The following is a 20,859-nucleotide window of genomic DNA, read 5'->3' as shown; positions in this document are numbered from 1 at the left end:
AGTGGATACTGACGTGGTGGTCTGAGACTGAGAACAGTGAGTGAACACAAATCTTTGTGTAACTTTGGCCCTGATAATCAGGCTTATGATTAATCTTGGGTTAGTGGAATCTTAAATGCTCAGGAAAGTTACACGCAATAGCGTAGCTACAACAATTGGATTGTTCCTTAGCTGTGCAAAGTGTTCTTTGTGTTCTTGGAACTGTAAAGTGTAGAAAAGTGTTCAGAGAACATTCCCTTTGCAAGAGTTTTCTTCAGCTAATATGAAAGCTGTGAACTTGTTGTATTTCTAGGTTTATGGTACAGAGCAGTCTGGGAATATGAAAGAAAGGACTGCAATGAGATTTAGCTGTTCTTTGCTTTCAGTAAGTACTTTCAAAAGTACTGTGTATGTTTATGAATGGGAGGTGGTATAGAGACAGTTTCTCCATTGCTGCCTTTCCAGTACTGCTTCCTCTTAACCCAGGAGCAAAAGGAACAGATTTTCCCCAGATTGTTCCTTAGAATGAATGCTTCAAGCCAGGGTTTCTTTGACTCTGGAAAAAGCATGCTCACGGTGGTGCTAAAAGTTTAAGAGATCTAATTAGTAAATAAACAAAGGCAAATGGTAAACCTAAACTGAAATATTTACCAGAAAATCTTAATAGTGCTCAGGGGAAAAATAGTAATGCTGAATTTATTGTCCTCTTTTGTGTGGTCCTAAGGAAAAAAAAGTTTGTTCTTTACTAGGTGCTGTGGAGGCCAAATTCCCTGACTAACTCCCTGTGCATATGCAGTATGAATTGCAAATACAGTGTTTAATTGTGCACTATGTCAAAGTATTTTTCATACATAGGTATTTCACTGTGCATGAACATTTTTCTTTGTGGATTTAGAGAAAAATGTAGCAAAAAGGGGTTATGTGCCCATTCTTGCTGCATTTATTTTCTCATAGAGACAGGGCTGCAAAACAGAGTTCAGCATCTTGGATGCTAATTTAGAGACTAAAGCAATATTATTCTGTCTGCTAAGTTATTTCTGTGAAAGACTGACAAATCGTATGACAGATTTCACAGGTAGTCATTAATTGTGTTCTAGGTGTCTCTTTTTGTTTTTTCCTCTTTGCATACTTAATTTCTTATGTTGGAGTCTGACCTCTTGTAACTGAGATCAGTAAGAGCTGTGCTTTGGAGGTTAGGTGTTCTGAAATGTCACATCTGAAACTGGATGCACCATATCATCAAGTATTGCTGGTTACAGCAACTTAGTTCCTTGGCTTCTATCTGAAAAATGAAGCAAAAACCAGCCATTCTGCAAGTGAGGTAGAATGATGGCAATGAATTGCCATTATAAAGCATTTCTATGGGAAAGCGTGTGGGAGTGTAAATAATGTAGTATTCTGGGCAGTGTTTAATTATTATTGGATGAAAAAGGCCTAAAGCCACTCACTGATTGGAGAATGAAGGTAAAATTTTGAAAAACTTCTGAAAAATTTGGCTTTGCCTTTTGTAAGTACACAGTGAGATAAGGATCTTGCAGAATTAGTGAAGTCATTAAAGAGATTATCTCAAATTAACTTCACAAGTTCAGGCAGAGGTCCATGCACAGGAAACTAGGAGAGGCTTCTCCACTCCATCTCCACTGTTTTCGCCATCATGGCAGCATGTATTTTCCATGAGAAAACTAGTGCATGTCAAAACTGTGGTGCTGGAAAGGACGGGTACCAAGTAGTCGATATAGTGCAGAACTAATGAAGTCTTGACATCATAGGCTGTGATTTTTGACGTAAATGTTTCTACCTCCAGTAGATGTGATTTTCCTGTATCATGTTAAAGTAGTGACCTCCTGATCATGCTGCAGAGGTGAGTCAGTGTTTACATAACTTCAGCAACCAGTTTCTGTGCATTACAAGAGAGTTTTGCTGATATGGAACAGCTGACATGGCCTTCATTTAGTCCATTTCCTCTCATCTTCCTTAAAGTATTCATTAGATTCTGTCTGATCCAATTTAAAAGTTACAACTCTCCTGTTCCTTTGTTACCTTCTCAACTTAACTAATTATTTTGCTTTGCTCAGCAGTAACCATTACTTTGATTAGACCATTCTCTTTTCCTTTTTCATTATCTAGAAATATGTCTTGCTCTCATTAAAAGCTTTAGTAGATTCTTTGGCATATAATCATTAAGTAATATAAAAGCATCAGGAAAGGTTTGGCGAAGATGAAGGGAAATTTTCAGTGAAGGGATGCTGAGAGTCAAAAGAAACAAATAGGGTGGGAGACAATGAAAGATCTAGAAACTAAGCTGTCTGAGGAAGGTAAGTAGTGATAATGGAAATTACTGCCCTGTAGCAGTGATATAGCAGCACATTCTGTTAAGTTCAGAAATGGGGAACTTAAAATTTATTGACAAGAAATTCTGTCACCAATTGATGTCACAATTGAATTAAGATATTTCTGAAGGACTGTATCGAAACCCAAAACTTCAGAAGATACTAAAATTATGAATGTTGCTAATGCAATAACTAACAATGGTAGGAGAGGTACTTGGCAAGTTTATCACCCAAGCTTTTATCCAATTGGCTCTTTAAAGATGTTGGTGAGAGTAAATGAGAGAAGGAGAGAGCACAAGAGATTAATCTATTTAATGCTTCCTAGATATGCATTTGAAACTGGCTACAGATGTGATCACCTCCAGGTACTTTCTATACTGCCATGAATTTGTAATTAAAACTATTGGATTAAAAATGTGCTCATGTTGGGTAGTTTTGTTACTGACACTAATGACTGAAAGCAAGAAGACATGCAGAGAAAACACCATCATTGTTGACTATTGAATACTGCAGAATGCAAATCCCTTCCTCCCCCTTATTCCCTACAATGCAAACACATACATGTATGTAATATTAATTCTAGCCAAATCAACCTCTTTGGAGATATGAGACACCACTGTGTGATCTAGCTGCAGTTCTGATTGCGTTAGCATAGTTTGTTGTTCTTCTGCCAGCCTTCCTTCAATAAAAAGGATATCACTTCCTACAGATAATCCTACTGGAAATTGATGTGTTGCTGTGGTAGGTGTGATCCCTTATACCTAGTACAGTTTTAAAGGAAAACACTTGGAAGCACTGTACAGGAAAGGTTCAAATCTGGCATAGATGGAAATGATACATAAATGTAAATTTCTTGCTGGACAATTCTGCATAAGCTCTGCGACTTTCTTGAATTAAATAAGTGCTGTGAAGAGAAAATGCTTCTTTATGAGCATTATTCTATAACAAATGCTGGTTAATAACTTCTCTCCATAGTCAACTGAAGTAACCTCATCTGATCATTTTGTTTAAGTAGACACAACTTTGCTCAAATTTTTGAAAAGCTCAAGGCTCTTTTTGAATATGAAGATACATACACATATATGTAAAGATTTTTGAATAGGCTTTCATCTGCTCTCACACATAGGGCTTCTGTACCCATGGTCCTTCTCTATCCTACATGTAAGTATTCTCTAACCTAAACTGTGAAGAGTTCTTAGAACAGAAGTGAATACCCTTACAGCAGCTCCATTGTTCCCGACTGAAGGTTGAAATTATGTAATTGCCTCCTGTTACAAATTAATGATTCAAGAAGGCACTTATACCTGCATTATTTGCAGAATGAATCTTTGAAACTATATACTACAGATAGCTGGTTAAATTAAAAAAAGAAAAAAAGCCTGTGTTATCCAAGAGAAGGACTGTAAGGACCATGAAGTTGTAGGCTTTGAGTTGTGTTTATTTGCTACTTTTCAAACTGGATAATTTCACAGTCTTAGCATTGCACACTTTGTCTTTCCTTGGAAAAAATAAATATAATGTTTCACAGCTATTGCTTACGTCTTGGGACAAATTTCCAGGAATTCAATCTCCAGAGTAAATGTAAATACTGCCTTTGAGAGGCACTGCTGCAGGTTCTTTCCATTCCCAGAAAATACACATTAAATGACACTTTATGTTCACACCAATGGCAAAATACTATTGAAAAAACGAATTTTTTTTTTGGCAATTGAAATAAAATGGGGCTGACACAAAGAAAATGTTTATTCCTTGGCAAATGTTTGGGACTTTGCTATGTTCAGTTGTTGTCAGCATAAGATGATGCAGTCTTTGGTTAGTAGTTCAAATGTGTATTGTAAATTACTTGCAAGAAAAGATTTTGCATCTGTCCTTCCATATTATTGCCTTCCAACTAGGAGACATCCTGTATAGGCCTCTGTGTAATAACCTCTGCAAAAAGTATTACACAGTCCAGCAAATGCTGTGTACGTGTTACATTTTAGAGTGTGATGAATGCTCTAGCCATGTAGAAGAATCCTTCCTGAGCATGGCAAGAACAAAAGTATCTAGACATATGGTTTGGAGTTAGCAGAACTCTGTGACAGTCTTGCAATTGCGTGTCCAAAGGCTTTGACCTTAGAGGAGTCTGCATCTGAACTACATTGCAATGAAAACTGTGTTCAAGGTTCTGGAATGTAGTTTGAAACATGCAAATGAGGAGATCTATTGCATGTGAGCTCTTTAGGTGGTCCAGAGTAATGAAGAGCTCTGTCAAATGGAAGCATAAATATTATAATGAAAATGTTTAGTACAGGGTCATTGGATTATAAACAAAATAGTGGAGAGATACTGAATTAAGTTTTCAACGTTAAGTAACCAGGCACTGTGAAGCTACAACAGATTAGAACAGCACATAAATTACCCTATCAGGCCACATAATGTGTTTCTTCAAGTAAGCTTCCTTATGTAGTGTTCAGTCATTAGAATAATTTTACAATTTGCTATTCAAACCCTTACATTTATGGCAGCCAGTGGGAATTTCCAACCATGACAAAACTCACATTAGTGCTGTATTATTTATTTGCATTTATAGCAAGCCTATAGCAAGAGTGTTGTTTAACTAATCCCTAATTAAGCGCATATCATTAACTGAGTACTGCATCATCAAGGAAATGCTGTCATGGAAATCACAGAATCATAGAGTTGCTCAGGTTGGAAAATGCCTTAAAGATCATCAAGTCCAACCACAACCTAACCATACTACCCTACCTCTAACAACCCTTGGCTCAGTCATGTCCCTGAGCACCACATCCAAATGGTTTTTAGTCACATCCAGGGATGGTGACTCAACCACCTCCCTGTGGAGCCTATTGCAGTGCTTAACCACCCTTTCTATAAAGTTGTTTTTCCTGGTGTTCGTTCTCAACCTCCCTGGCACAACATGAGGCCATTTCCCAAGTCAGTCTCATACCGCAGCAGACTGAGGCCAGAAGGCCTGAGTTTGCCTGAGCACTGAAAAGGCCTTTTCCTGCTCCATGGAAGCCAGTTTTAAAACTCTGATGAGCTTTGAAAGGAAGGCAGAGGGAGTTCCAGGGAATCCAAATGTGGTGTGCATCTTTGCTGTAAGTTGCACTCTGGCTTCTACTGACTCTGACCTTCTCCTGAGGCCTACCAGCAGCTTCTTGGCTTTGACTTGCTCTACTTTTCCTCCTTGTTTACAAGCTTTTGGGGTCGGATCCTATGGTACAGAGCCTGCCAAGCATATGTTGATGGAACAAACTTGAATAGAGCGTGTCTTTACTCATAAAGCGTGTGGCAGGATCTGTTCTTTCTTTGATTTTTTAACTTTGACAGCTGTGAGTCTGTGTGAGTTCATGCAGAGAGAAGTGCAAAGGTTGGTTGTATCTCCAGAAGAAAATGATGGGGTATTCTCTTTCCTAAGGATTTTCACTTCTAGGCAAAATGGCTCATCCCTTTTACATCTTTGACAGCAATGAGCTTTCTTGGTTTCCTTGACTCGCCGTATTATTTTTAAGAAAGAATGATCTAATACTATGTTGTCTTTGTTATATTACTCCTAGAGATGAGCCTGCACACATCAGAGGTATCTATCTAGTACTGAGATAGTGTAAATAGACCTGAGTGGGGAAAGCTAGGCAGAACTTTATTTCCTTTGAAATAAGAATACTTCAAGAAATTATGTTCATTTCTTTTACTTTAAATTTACAAGATTTTTTAGGGAGAAGGTTGAAATGTTCTATTTTTATCACTTTAAAATTAGATTTTTTTAGCTCATATCAGTGTAATAAGTTAAATCATTGTATTACAGTGTGTGTGTGTATATATATATCAGTGGAGAGTGTTTCTTTTTTTTTTTTTTTTTAAAGTGCACCCAATTATTTTCAAATGAATCTTACCATTCTTATTCTGGTTCAGTTTGAAGCTGCATGTTAAAGCTCCTTAGCTCCTGTTTCCTAACACCTCTAATATAGATAGTGACACTGTTTCTGAGAACGACTCGTGAACGTTTATGTCTGCGTTACCTTATGTTCTATTGTATGATATGGTAATTGTCATAAAAAGCATTTCTTTAATTACCTGCATAAGTTCTCTAGACACCTGAGAAAGTGTCAGGTTTTCACATTTCATGCATTTACTTTTTTTCTTACTCAAGATGTTGCAATATATGCATCATGCTACCTAATTTTCATTGCTTTTATGACCAGTGCAGCTGTAAAAATGATGGCCACAAAACTTGTTCAGCTCTGATTTGCCTGCATACAATCACGATCTTCTAGGTGTTCAAATTCAAATATGTTATCAGCCAGTCAAACAGTTCAGTAAAACTGCATTAGAAATCAAAGAATAATTAAGTTATTTTAGCCGAGCGACATAGCAGAAGTTTTACATGTGTGAGTATTACAAGGTCATAATTTTCTTGCTTTAAGTTTTTAATGAATGAAAATGAAAACCTTCATCTTGCCACCACTAGGAAGTTCTGATTGCTAGAGCCCTACTTCAAAGGTAGGTAAGCCAGCAGATAATATACTAGGGGTTCAAAGTCTTCTGTACTGTTAGTTGCAAACTGAGCTAGTGAACTTCCCACTTTGTGATAGCTCAGTGTGAGGTGACTTGCACTGCTGCTGTTCTGAAGAAAGATATTTTTAAAACAGTAGATTTGTTGTTTGATTTCAACTGATTTGAATCCTTAGTTCTGTGTACAAGATGCTTTCCCACTCAGTATTCCTAGGAACAGGAGAATCACATCTGCTAGTTCTCTTCAGCGCGCTTGGCATTGAAAAGCTGCTTTCATGAATGAAATGTTTGTGCTTAGTTTGCTTAACATCCTTTACTAAATGAGTCAGCGAAGCATGTGCTGGTTTAAAAAAAAAAAAAGTTGATATTTTCAGCATTTATGCTGTTCACTTTTGTCTGATTTCCACTCAAAGGAACTGGTGAGGATATTACAAGTTATTTGTTTCATCCTCAGAGTTTAGCTGCTCCATCATGCGATACCTGTCAAATGGGTTTTTTTTCTGCTTTACTGCTTTTTTATCAGTCACCTTTATATTATTCCTGGCAAGAAAGTTTGACTCTTGGTATTACCATGTTACTGTGTATCTTATGAAAAGTAGGTCTAAAGCCAGGATAAGGTGAGAAGAAAAACGAAACACGATAACAAATGTGTTCCCTGATCCCTCAGGTCTTTCCAAAATAAGTGAGAAGTGCTCCTCATGATAAGGAGTTCTTCAGACCTCCTATACTCCCTTTTAACAAATCCCTTGATAGAATGCAAATCCACACCTTACTGTGAAATACATACGATGTATCTCAAAAGCAAAACAGTGGGGGTGGGAGCAGGAGGACAGTGGAATAATTTCAAAATTCTTAAAATATAAATCTTACGTAATTTTTAATTCCTCAGATCTGGCATGCAGCAATAATGAACAGCTCTGCTTCTCTACCTGCTTCATCTTTTCCTCGAAGAGGAGAGGCTGCAATTGCACTGTGGGAAGTGCAGGCAGATCATGCTGAGCCAGTGGGTGGCAGGGAGATACAACCTGGTCATGAGAGAATTGGTGCAATTAATACATTCAAAACATTGATTTCAGAAAGGACTGTATGAATGTGATTGCATCAGATATGGGGATATTGTAACCAGCTGGACTTTCTGATAGATGCTTTGGCTTGGCTCAAGATCCTCTTGATTGAAGATAGCCAAACTGTAATTTAGCTTTTCTTTTCATGGTATGTTAAAACAGTTTGAGCTGCTAGGATACGAAAGTTCATAGCTTTAATTATATACAATTGGTACTGTTGAAACCAGCAGGAGGCATATAGGTATCAATGATAATGAATGTTTAATACTTAATAATAACTTACTAATTATCAAGCTCTGTTCTGAAACAGAAAAATGGACAATAAGCTTACAGGAGGTGCATCAAATACTGACATGGAAAATCATGACCCTCTCCATTTCTTGGAATCGGGTCAGCAGGTAAAAATTCATTCCACTAGCTGACAGACAGGCAGACAAAAGTTCTGACAATAAATGAACATTACTTTTAATTTCAGTCAGTTTTTCAGTGAAGACTGTGTGTAGACACCTAATATGGTGGTGTGTGTGCATACGTGGGAGGTGTTCCTATCCTTTTAGCCATGCTCTTTGCAGATGAGGCTTTTAAGTCCCATTCCATTCTGGAATGAAGGCACCCTTTGGAACATCTGGAATATAATGTTCATCATACTGACCTCCAAAGTCAGGTAAGTCACCAAGGGTGTCCTTGCTTGATTCAGTGTCTAGCTGTGTGATTATACCTGCAGTCATCTGAAGAAGGTGAAGCTGCAGCTTTCTTCCTGAGACATTTCAGTGATAACCAAAAGACAATGTGCTAATTGAAGGGAAAAATAAAAAGTCTGTAGAGAGGAGATGATTGATAGAAGGACTTCTATGTTTTCCAAATGTCAGCTCACAGTAAATATTTTGCATAACTTCTACAGCCACATTTATCTTTTTTTTGGCACTGCTATCTCAGTGGTGAAAGTTCAGTGTCTGAACATATGAGGATGGTAGTTTTGTGCGGGGGTGGAATGGGTTTATTCTAGTTTTACTGTTTGGTGAAACTGGGAACCTGCACAGATGGAATCTAGGCTTTAAATTCTCCTTAGAGAGAGAAAAGGAATGGGGAGGAAAGAGTAACTAACTAGGGCATGTGAGGCGAGCATTTCTGTTTGCTGTACTCCAGGACTCAGTTTTGTGGGCTTTTTCTATTTTTTCTTTTATTTTTTCTCAAAAGACTTCAGAAGAAATGCAATCAGGATGTAAAAGCTGAAGAAATCTAACTGAGGTACTTCATTAGGTAAGAAAAAGCTACATGATCACATACTTTGCACTGTTAGAGATGGGATTTGAAGCTGCCACAAAAAAAGATTGTGTTCCTTCTCTTAATATATGGACAAAGAAGCAGGATAATGTTTCCACCCCAAGGTGTGAAGAGAAATTCTGCATGCCTCACGGTTATGAAAGATAAGTGCAAAACAGGCATTGTGTCAAAATACCTATGCTTTTTATAATGCACTTCAGAAGCATTGACTTTTAACTTTGGATTTCTGTCTGGCAGCAAGCATCTACTGAATGGCTTTCCTTTAGTACATAAAACATTAAAGTACATAAAACTGGGACAGTAGCTCATTAAAATGAAAGCCAAAATATAATTGCAAGTGATCTCTATGAAGAACTTAAAGAATTCAGGAGTGCTATTGATCTGCTTCTTCATTTGAGATTTCTTTTATATATAATGGTGGGTCTCTGGGAACAAACAAGAAAAAAAAAGTACTGACAGTGAGATGTGCTGCAAAGTATGTGTATTTTTTATAGTGATTTCTAAGAACTTTAATATTTTTCAATTTATTTTCATAGAACAGCATAAAATAAAATTAAAAGTGTTTTTTTTTTCCTTTGGAATTGCTGTTTTAGCGTTCACATAGATTATATCTATGTATATATGTTTATGTACTTAATTACTGATATGTGTATTAGGTATCTTGTAAGGACTTCGTATATGCACTGTTATATTAATTAAATTTCCATATTAACGTTGCTAGCTTAATATGCAGAACAGATAATGCTCCATGACACTGTATCTGAGTAACCTAGGATCTGTCGTATCTGAGCTTTAATACTACTTTACTTGTTTAGCAAATGTTGAAGAATGCTTATAGGAGGCATAAAGTGCTTCTGTTAATACTGTAAGCAATGTATGACTGGAAGTTCATGTGGTTTCATGGAAATTAAGAAAAATAAATGGTGCAAGTAGGGAAATTAATCTGTATGTGTTTCAAAATTGCAGTGTCTCTGCATTTCAAAAATCCACCCAAAGTGTAATGTCACTATGGGCTAATGGAGGGGAAAATAAAGAACAAGTGGGAAGTTGGTTCCCTCCTGCTGTCAGTGTTTTGGTAGAGTGGAAGAAGTTTTTTAGGCATGGGGTATCTGACCCTATGAACAGAGAACATCATGAACCCTTAGACTGGGAGAAGATGAAGGGAGAAAATAGATCCCACAGCCATTAGGAAGCATGGAAATAGTTACGTAGCTCAACAGCCACTGGCTATTGTGTATCTTTCAGTGCAACAGTAGGACAGAGACCGTGGTACAAAACTGAAATGGTTGCTCCACAGAGGAAAATCAAGTTCCTTGCTAAAACAGTGACTGTGTGTAGTATTATAGGCAGTCCCAGAAGCACACTAACTCCCTTGGGTTTTTACCAAATGTACTGTTCTGATCTGAAAATTTTTGCCATTATAGTTAGGGGAAAGTGAAACTCGCCAGAATTTAATGGCAGGGTAGGTTGTAAGTAGATGATCTTTAAGATCCCTTCCAACCCCAGCCTTTGTAAGTTTCTATGACTTACTGCCAGAAAGACTTTCTTCAACATGAATTGTTTGTGCGCATAACATCTGCAAATCTTTTTTTATTTCAGTCTTCAGGAAATCCTTTGCTTCAGACCTTCATGCACGGGACCCTGTCTGAGCCTTTTATTCTTTGAAATCTTCACGTGGTGATGCAGAGTAGTATAAATATTCTCCAATTATTCTAGTGGCAGTGGGAGGTGTTTAATGCTATTTGTCAGGGCAACACTTTGTATGCACATGTGGCTTTTGCTTCACTGAGTAGACCATCTTTATCTCAGCCCATGAGTTCTCCCCTTGTAACTTTGACTCACTCTGTGCTATCCCACTATGGAGCAGCTGCATGGTGCTGCTTAGTGGGGCTAACCTACAACAGATTGTCTTTGAAGTTGCTGACCTGCCCAAATGATGAAATTGGCAGAAAATTACTGGTAGGTTCTGGAACAGCTCATTTTCTTGCAGAAGATGTTTGTGTTCTGTTTGCTCCAAAAGAGAGAGAAATCATTGTTTCTTTTACTTTGTGTTCCAGGGAGCATCTAGGAGAGTTATCAGGTTGGCTAGAAAGATTCCCTGTACTAATAATCAGGCATCTGGCTGAACTGAATTGATGCACTGCCATATTGACATAGCTAAAGCTTCCTGTGTAAAGATTATGAAAGAAAATATTTCAGAGAGCAAATGCTCTCACTGCTTTTATATTGCTTTAGATGATGTTAAATAGTTAACTCTCTCAAAAATTCCAAGGAGTGATGTCTTCCTTCTATACATCTGTCCTGTATGACCATCTTTCTGTACACCATTTCCAGCATTTCATACAATGTCAGATAAATATCTTCTGAAACACATCTTTTACCTTCTCTTTTCTTAAATCCATTAATCAAGACTTCTGCCCTTTGTCAGAATATGTTTGAGATATGGTACATTGCAGGGAATATTATATCTATTTATCAGAAAGAAACAGGTTGATGACTCAAGTGAAGAAATAAGTGGAGGTATTTTCATTTTAGATGTAGTAAGTGTATGAGTTCAGAAGACTTAGAACCAAAATAAAACCTGGCAGCAAGATGTAAATTTGATGGAATTTCTCAAGGAAAAACACTGGTAGCATTTTAGTTTACTGCCCTTGAATGCATACTTTTCTATCTCCACTGAGAGATGTACATGAACTTATTAAGATCACAGAATTGTAGGGGTAGGAAGGGACCTTTGGAGATCGTATAGTCCAACTCCCTGCTAAAGCAGGTTCCCTACAGTAGGTCACTCGGGTGGGCATCCAGGTATGTCTTGAGAAGGAGACTCCCAGTATTTCTGGGCAGTCTGCTCCAGTGTTCTGTCACTCTCACAAGATCATCCTGTTCAAGATGCTTACTGTTCCTCTGACACTGATATTACACATCATACACTAATGAAAGTTATATTTTTATTTTGGGTGTTGTTTTAAATATATATTATATATATAGATGGATAATATTTAACTGTATCACAGAGTAAGCTTTTTGCTGATTGAAGTCTAAAAAGAGGCTGTAATGAGACATAGTAGTGAGAATTGGTAATTATCAAAGGAATCAGAATGCTGAAGAGATTCGTTAGCTATCAGGGCTATATACAGAAAATTTAATGGTCAATATAATTGAAATGTGAAGATGTCATTTAAGATGTTGGGAAACTTTTTATTTTGTATGGCTTCATATATGACATATCAAGCTTTTGCTTGTGTTAGAAGTGCTTTTTAAGGGGAACTGAAAAACACAGAAGAATTGAAGAAGGTTTCCACAAAGCAACCCAGTGTTTCTTGCCCCTTTTCCTTTTTAACCACCATAATGTACCTGGAATTCCTTCTGGTGCACAGGGACATTAGGTACTTCTGGCATCTCTGTGTCACTGCAGCATTCGTAATAGGTAGTGTCTCTAAGTATAGGTTTCTTGAAATAGAGCAGACTTGGTTTTTTTCCTCCCCAAAGACATTCCAAAGAACCCTTCAGGAGCTAGAACAGAGCTTGCTGTAGTGATGCCTGGAAATGATATTTCGTTGTTGCTTGAGGGTAGAATGTGATATAGAATGGATGATTTTTATTCATTGCTTTTTGTTATTTGCAAGACCTAGGATAATATTAAATGTCATTACTATAGGACGTTGGAACTTAACCCTGTGCTGTGATGTTAGACCAGCTGCAGCCTTTCCACTAAGTGGTATTTGCAGATCCAAGATAGAATTTAAAACTCGGTATAACAAAGTGCTAACAGCAGCATTTGGTCATTAACTTTGTTTTCACAGATAATTGGCTTGCTTTTCTGGTAGAACATGAATGTTGTTTAGAATGTGATAAACAATCTGTTTGGCTTGTGATCTTGTTATAAATCTACAGCTGGTTTCAAAAGAGGTTAGAAACCTTTAAAGCAGCCCATGAGGAAGGTAGAGCATTCCTACGTTTCTTAACTTTCTTTTTATGTTCTTTCCTTAATGTAAGAGCTATTGACAAAGACAAGGGATTGGGCAAGGTGAATCTCTGTTCTGATCACTGGGACTTTTTTGTCCACTGGTGGCATAGGTGTTCATCAAACAAAAGTGATAGAAATAAAGAGAATATGCATGTATGTGAATATATCCTGCCTTCAGCACGTACTCTGAAGATACTGAAAAGTCTAATCATAGAGTCCTTAGAGTTGGAAGGGACCTCTGAAAGCCATCTAGTCCAACTCCCCTGCAATGAACAGAGACATCCCGGGCAGATCAGGTTGCCCAGGGCCTTATTCATCCTCGCCTTGAATGTCTCCAGGGACAGGACATCCACCACATCACTGGGCAACCTGTTCCAGTGCCTTACCACCCTCACTGTAACTTAGTTATGTGTAACCTAAAGCTACCCTCTTTGAGCTTGAAGCCGTTTCCCCTTGTTCTATTACCATGGACCTTGCTGTCCCCTTATTTTCTGTAGCTCTTCTTTAGGTACTGAAAGGCCACTCTCAGGTCAACTCACAGCCTTCTCTTTTCCAGGCTGAACAGCCCTAGCCCTCTCAGCCTGTCCTCATAAGAAATGTGTTCCATTTAATGGATCATTTTTGTGGCCCTCCTCTGGATGTGTTCCAACAGGTCCATGTCTCTCCTGTACTGAGGACTCCACATCTGGACGCAGTACTCCAGGTGAGGTCTCACCAGCACAGAGCAGAGGGGCAGGATCACTTCCCTTGCCCTGCAGGCCTCACTTCTTTTGATGCAGCCCAGGATACAGTTGGCTTTCTAGGCTGCAAGGGGACATTGCTGGCTTATATCCAGCTTCCCATCCACCAGTACCCCCATGTCATTTTGGCATGGTTGCACTCAATCCCTTCATCCCCCAGCTTGTATTGGTAAGGGAAGTTGCCACAACGCAGGTGCAAGTTCTTGCATTTGGATTTGTTGAACCTCATGAGGTTCACCTGGGTCCACTGCTCATGCCTGTCTAGGTTCCTCTGAATGGCTGCACCCCACAGCTTTGTGTCATCAAAATGCCATTGTCATTGATGAAGATGTTGAAGAGTACTGGCCCCAGCACCAACCCCTGGGGGACACCACTTGTCACCAGTCTCCATCCAGGCATTGAGCCACTGACCACCAATCTCTGTACTCGATCCTGCAACTAGTTCTTCATCTGTTGAACAGCCCACCATCAAATCCATATCTTTCTAATTTGGAGAGAAGGATGGTGTGGGGTACTGTGTCAAAGGCCTTACTGAAGTCAAGATAGATGGCATCAGTGGCTCATCCCTTGTCCATTGATGCAGTGACACCATCATAGAAGGCCACTTACATTGGTCAAGCAGGATTTGCCCTTGCTGAAGCCACGCTGGTTCTCCCATATGATATCCCTGCCTTCCATGTGCCTTAGCATAGCTTCCAGAAGGATCTGTTCCATGATCTTCCCCAGTACAAAGGTAGAACTGACTGGTTGGTAATTCCTGGGGTCATCCTTTTTACCCTTTTAAAAAATGAATATGATGTTACCTTTTTTGCAGTCACCAGGGACTTCACCTGATTGCCAGAGTGGCTTGAATTTTGAATTCCAGTGAGCTGGGAGGGTGAAGTGCTTGTTTCCTCTTGCTGTCTGTTTGCTTTTATATCCCTTCACATACATTTTCCTCTCTGCTACTAATAAGTCTAGGCCATATTCAAGCCAGCACAATATTAGGCATTAAGCAGTGTCAGAGGCACAGATGCTTGGGAAATTTCTGTGCAAGTCAGCTCCAAAACTGAATTCTAGATAAATTATGCTCATCAGAATTCCAGAAGCCCTGAAATAATATTTTATTTATTTGTTTATTTATAAAGTAACAGTGTAGATTCTACTGAAATTGTACTCTGTACGAGCCTGGAATATAAGTGGGTTAACCTACCTCTTTGTTTTGATCTGTGTGTCTGCCAGGATGAACAACAGGTTCAAACAGTTAACTGATACAGAGCAACATTTGGCTCTTTCCACACTTCTGGTAGCTTAACAATGCTTTGTATAAAATTTTGGCTGTACGGAGCTGGTAGAAGATAAAGTTCAATAGCCATACATCTTCCAGACCAATACACCTCCATCAATAGCTGTGTATTAAGTACGAAATTCTCAGGGTAACCCCAATGGAATTTTTTCAGTTACTCTGTGTTGAGCATATCTGAGTTATGTCAGTTGGCAGGCAGAATGTAATGCCTCTTGCCAGAAAGAAAATCTGGGGATTAAGTTGGGTATTTCCATGAACTTGTCAGCTCAGGAGCATTCAAAAAATATAAGCAATTGCTAGCTATCATTAAAAAAGGAGTAGGGAATGAAGCAAAGACAATGATTATGACCTGGCTTACCACTTATTCTTAAAACTATTTATTGTATTTGTGTTCTATAAAATATTTAGTGTATTTATGTTCTACAACTGAAAGTTTTTCAAAACTGTATTGTTCTTCACTGTTTAGTGTGCTCAAGCTTAACGTAGCTTAATTTTGTACTTTGTTGTTGAGATTATCATTCCCATTTCCCCTAGCATTGAGTTGTAACTCTTTCATATGGTATCTTCATTACTGACTAACTAGCATATTTAACTTGTAAATAATTGCTTGTTCTTATCCATGTCTATTTTATGTAGAGACACCCACCAGAAGTCAGGCATTAACAGTTCTATGTTCAAAATGTGTATGTTAAGCATAAGGAAAGAAACTTGGAATTTAAAATGCTACTTTAAACTGTATAGAACTAGAAAGCCTCTGTGATGTTAATAAAATGCACACAAAGCCGCTTCACTCACAGCTATCAAACTCCTGAGAAATTATGCTCTGTATTTCTTACTTTGTTTTTCTAGGGAGATTTTCAAAATGGATGATTGGAAATCACTTCTTGTACTTCTCTTTGTATCCACCTTTGGCACTCTAGATGCACAACAGACTGGTAATACATTAAAGAAATATCTCATTTTCAAACTAATAGTTTTTCTTTTCCTACATGTATTCAGTGCCAGTGAGAGACAATGGATTTGTGACAGTTTAATTTTTGTTTAAGTAGTGTATGGCATCCGTTGAGTCAGGGCGTGAAGCACTGATGGATCACCTGAAGCAAGCAATGAGTCAGCCATGGAGCACAGGTGAAGGCGATTCAGCTGTGGGACCAGAAGGGGTGAAGCCTGGCTGCACCTCTCTTAGACCACATTTAGGGGCTGACTGCCACGTGGGAAGGATCTCTTTCTGGAGATCCTGCCTCTGTGGTGTCTTTCCTGCAAACCTAGATCTTTGGGTACAGGTTTTCCTAAAGATAGTAAAATGAAGTGCAACAGTTTATTACAATTCATTTTTGATTGTGCATGCTGAGGTTATGTATTTTCAAAAGTAAGGAAGAAGTTTTATGGTGGAGATTGCGTTGTGTCCTAGCTAAAAACTTTGCAGCCCAGATACGTATTTGCATTCGTGCAATTAGCGAAATTATTATTAGCATTATTACCTTAAATCTTCCAGAATAACTGACTACTGCTTGAGGAAGCATACCATTCAGTTGCTGAACATCTTCCTAGTGTATCTTGGTTTAAAGAAGTTGTTACAACTTCATTCATGCTCTGAAAAGCATGGAAATGCATGAGTTCCATATTTCCTACAAGTAGATCTGTTTAGTCCTCTTTAAGTCAGTGTCACTTGTTAGTAATGCATGCTTGCAGTCTGGAGTTCAAAGTGTATAAGTAATTTTTCCTTGTAGCTCATTTGACAGCAAGTCTGTGCATTCTTGTTATTGTGGTTCATACGCAGAAAAGAGTACAGCAATTACCATATGCATTCTCTGCTTATGACTTCATGTGTGCAAGCTGTGTATGGAAGTCGTGTTGGTGTGAATTTCAGCATCTCTTCTTTGCCTAACAATGGTATGGAAATACGTGGCATCAAACCCCCAGTGTGAAGAACAAGGGGAAAAAAAGAAGCTCAATATACCATGCACTTGGTATATTAAGCTTCATTCTTGCTCAGCCTCTACTATAACAAGGATGGTATCTCACAGAAGATAGAGAAATTGCATTACATGGGAGGAGGCACCAAAACTGAATGTATCCTTTAGTTTATGTTAGAGAATCACTTCATTGAAAGTGCTAGCAGCAAAATAAAGAAATAAATAAAGAGGTTCCTCAAACTGCTGCTCTGAAATGGGCAAGCTGAAGATAATACTCAAAACTCAGCCACAGCAGCCAAGGATGCAGGCATTGTGCTATATGCTATAAGCATTAAAGATTTTGCTCTGCCTGAACTTCAAGAAATAGTGAGTGAGCCATCAGATAAGCATGTCTATAAAGTGAAAGATTTTGTTGCTTGGTAGTGATGCTCTCACAATGTTCTATAAAAGTTTTGTGGAAGAGGTAACTGGACTGGTTGCACAGTTTGCCCATGATATGTCCTGAAAGAGCTATTTCTCCTCAGCTTTGATGCTTTTTCTGTTTGTAGATAAATTATATAATTGCAGTGTGTTGCCAAAGTATAGCTTTCTTCCTCTTTCATATGTTGTCAATAATATTTACTCTTAAGTGTTGCCAATTTTGAGTAGAAATCTACCTTTATAATATTCAAAATAATGGGAGTGGGAGAAGGTGAGAGGAGACAAGGCAGAAACATACAACAATTATGATTTTTCATGATGAATAAAATGTACTTTTTGTTATCCCTTATTCATGAACGATTTTAGAAAAGAAATGATAGTTTGTTTTTCTATGTCATCTTTCTCGAGCAGCTTGCATTAATGCCACGACGGCAGATGTTGTCTTTATAGTGGATACTTCAACAAGTATTACCCAGGAGAACTTTCAGAAAGTGAAGAACTTCCTTTCCTCCTTGGTCTCAAGTTTTGACATTGGCCTTGATGTGGTCCGAGTTGGACTGGTCCAATACAGTGACAAAGCTTACCAAGTATTCTTACTGAATCAGTATTTATTGAAAAATGATGTTTTGGAGCAGATTGGGAATTTGCCGTACAGAGGTGGAGAAACATACACAGGGAGAGCTCTGGATTTCATCAGCACAAAGTATTTCATGGAATCTGCTGGTAGTAGAGCAAAGGGTTATGTCCCTCAGTTAGCCATTCTTATCACCAGTGGAGAATCCAGGGATGAAGTAGAACAGCCTGCCAAGAAACTGAGATACAGAGGCATTTCCATTTATGTTGTTGGAATTGGTATCCAGAATACAACTGAGCTTCAGCAAATAGCCAGCAAACCCTTCCATAAATACCTGTATAGCATTGGTAGTTTCGATGACCTTCCAGATCTCTCCACAAGAGTTTTGCAAAACTTTTGTACTGCAATTGAAAACCAGATACAAGGTAAGGAACTGTCCTTATTCTTGTGCCATTTCAGTTGTCCATTCCATGTAATTGTGAAAACAGAATGTAGAAATGTGGTCTTGATTTTGATGCTATTTTATACAACTGTTGCTGTAATGTAGCTCCATTGAAAATAATGGGGCTAAATCTGAGTTAAGTCATAGTTTCAGGGTGATGTTCCTGTTCTTTTAAGCACATTTCAGTGTCTATGTTGAATTCAATGAGGTTTAATTGTTAAAAACAAAGATAAGTTTATGCACAGTACTCTCTGTAAGGAGAACCTTAATGGACTACGAAGAAAATCAGGGTCAGATTTGCTGATTTAATGAAATACATTCAATTCAACCTCATCGGTACTGGCAGAGCCATTAATAGAATATTTTTTGTCATTGAACAGCTTCACAGAATTATTTATCGATTATTTATCAATTATTTATCAATTATTTATTAATCATTTTACTCCTAAAAACTCAGTTCAGAGTGAACATTCTAGGAGTGAGGAAAATGAAGAGAAGCCATATTTTCCAATCCTTTCAATATATTTTCTGAACAACAAAATTCACAGAAAGTTTTCTGTTTTGTAAAAAAAAATTTTGTCTTTGTTGAACCATGAAAGAGGATGGGATAAAAAAAAAAAAAAAGCAATGGTAGCAAAACTAATATCAAAATGAAGAAAATGGTGTTTAAATCAGTAACAAATATTAAAAATATTAGTTGTAAATTTTAACTATATTATGCTGTTTTGTAGAGGTCAGTAAGGATAACGTTATTACTTGTTGAGAAAAAGTTAGGGATTAGACACTAATGTTGATACTTAGGCAACTGTCTAACCTCCTTTTCCATCATAAACTGTTAACTGAAAGACACACTTAAGTCTTCATTTGTTTCATATTTCTTGCATCTGCCTTCCCCTCCTGGAATGTGCATCTCTTTCCATTAACTTTAAGTGGATTTAGGATAACTTTGTTTATGTTCTGGGGCTTCCTCTGATATTTGAAGGACTTTCTGCCTTTAGGAGCAAGTCCTCATGGGATTGTTATTAAGATGAGTTTATTCTGAAGTGTTCAGATGGGTCCAGTTCTTAAATGCAACCTAGATTGTAGCAGGGATGTAGAAGACCTTTATAAGTGGAATATTACTGTAATTAAATAAAGCATGCAATCTCACCCCCAAAGTCATAAGTAGAATATTTGGTGGGAGGAAGGTGAAACTTTTTCTGTATAAATACTGTCAGATACCGAAGATTCTCAAGATGTTTTTAATACTTTTTAAAATAAGGCTGTTTTCATTAGAATTCTTTGCTTATCTTGCCAAAAGATAATATTACAGCTATCATGTAGCATGTTTAAATGGTATGTTGTAGACTTAAAGCTCATGTCCAAACTTAAAATCGTGACCATCAATGACAATGTTGCAATTCTTCTTTAGCTTATATTCCAAACCAAGTCTGGATACAAGTGTCTCAGCAGCTCTTTCATTCTGTTTTTTTCCTCTCTGCAGCATTTGCAAAACAATATGCTGATGTCATTTTCCTTATTGATTCCACTGAGAACATGAAGCCTTCAACGTCTGAAAGGGTAAAACAGTTCATCTCCCAAGTAGTCAGGCAGCTAGATGTTGGGCTTAACAAGCATAGGGTTGGCCTAGCCCAGTTTAATGGCATAGGAAAGGTGGAGTTCTTACTGAACACATATGAAAACAAAGAAGAGCTGCTTGACCACATTCAGCGCAGCATTGCGTTCACTGGAGGCTCATTGCAGAATGAAAGCGTCATGGGCTTTTTGAAGAAAACCTTTTTAATGAACGGTGCTGGAAGTCGGCTCAGTGAAGGCACTCCACAGGTTGTTGTGATCTTCACATCTTCTGGATCCAGAAACAGTATCATGGAGGAAGCCTGGATGTTAGAGGAGATGGGGGTGAAAGTTACCTCAGTTGATGCTGAATACTTTGACATGATAGAAGCAGTGAGAGAACTCTCTAGCAAGGCTGATCAGATTTATGAAGTGGAGAGCATTGACCTTGTGCAACAAAACATTGTCAGTAACATCGAAACTTCACTTCAAAAGCTTTATGACCTTGATTCAAGTGTGCCAGCAGGTATGGTGTATCAAAAGAGCAAAACTGGCAGGCTGAGTAGCTAACTCACTGGTAGTCCAGAGCAACTTCTCAGGTGGCTGGGAGGGAAAAACAGTGCAAATGCCTGATAGCTTCACCTTTACAGAGATGTTCTATTGAAAAAATATATATTCACCACCTTTAGTCACGCAGTTGCAATGTTTGCCTGTGCATGTTATAAATCTGTATTAACTAGGGGGAACAGGACAGTGGCCTTGAGGGGTTGGCTGCAGTGAAAATGCCTG

At 38.1% G+C, this 20,859-nt stretch overlaps 1 protein-coding gene across 1 annotated transcript in view; it reads left to right on the top strand.

Moving 5' to 3' along the window:
- The first annotated feature begins 2,260 nt into the window (after positions 1-2,260).
- Positions 2,261-20,859, top strand: part of COL6A6 (collagen type VI alpha 6 chain) — a 57,825-nt gene continuing 39,226 nt past the window's right edge. The window contains exons 1-4 of the mRNA XM_042888510.1: positions 2,261-2,294; positions 15,962-16,099; positions 17,912-18,499; positions 20,000-20,596. Of these exons, the coding sequence (XP_042744444.1) occupies positions 2,261-2,294; positions 15,962-16,099; positions 17,912-18,499; positions 20,000-20,596 (1,357 nt within the window). The remainder of the gene's footprint in view (positions 2,295-15,961; positions 16,100-17,911; positions 18,500-19,999; positions 20,597-20,859) is intronic.

The sequence above is a fragment of the Lagopus leucura genome, unplaced genomic scaffold (genome assembly GCF_019238085.1).
Source record: "Lagopus leucura isolate 7727_CA_CO unplaced genomic scaffold, USGS_WTPT01 Super-Scaffold_100157, whole genome shotgun sequence".
NCBI classification, from domain to species: Eukaryota; Metazoa; Chordata; class Aves; order Galliformes; family Phasianidae; genus Lagopus; species Lagopus leucura.
The sequence above is the reverse complement of the archived record's forward strand: the minus strand, read 5'-3'. Positions and strand labels throughout refer to the sequence as shown.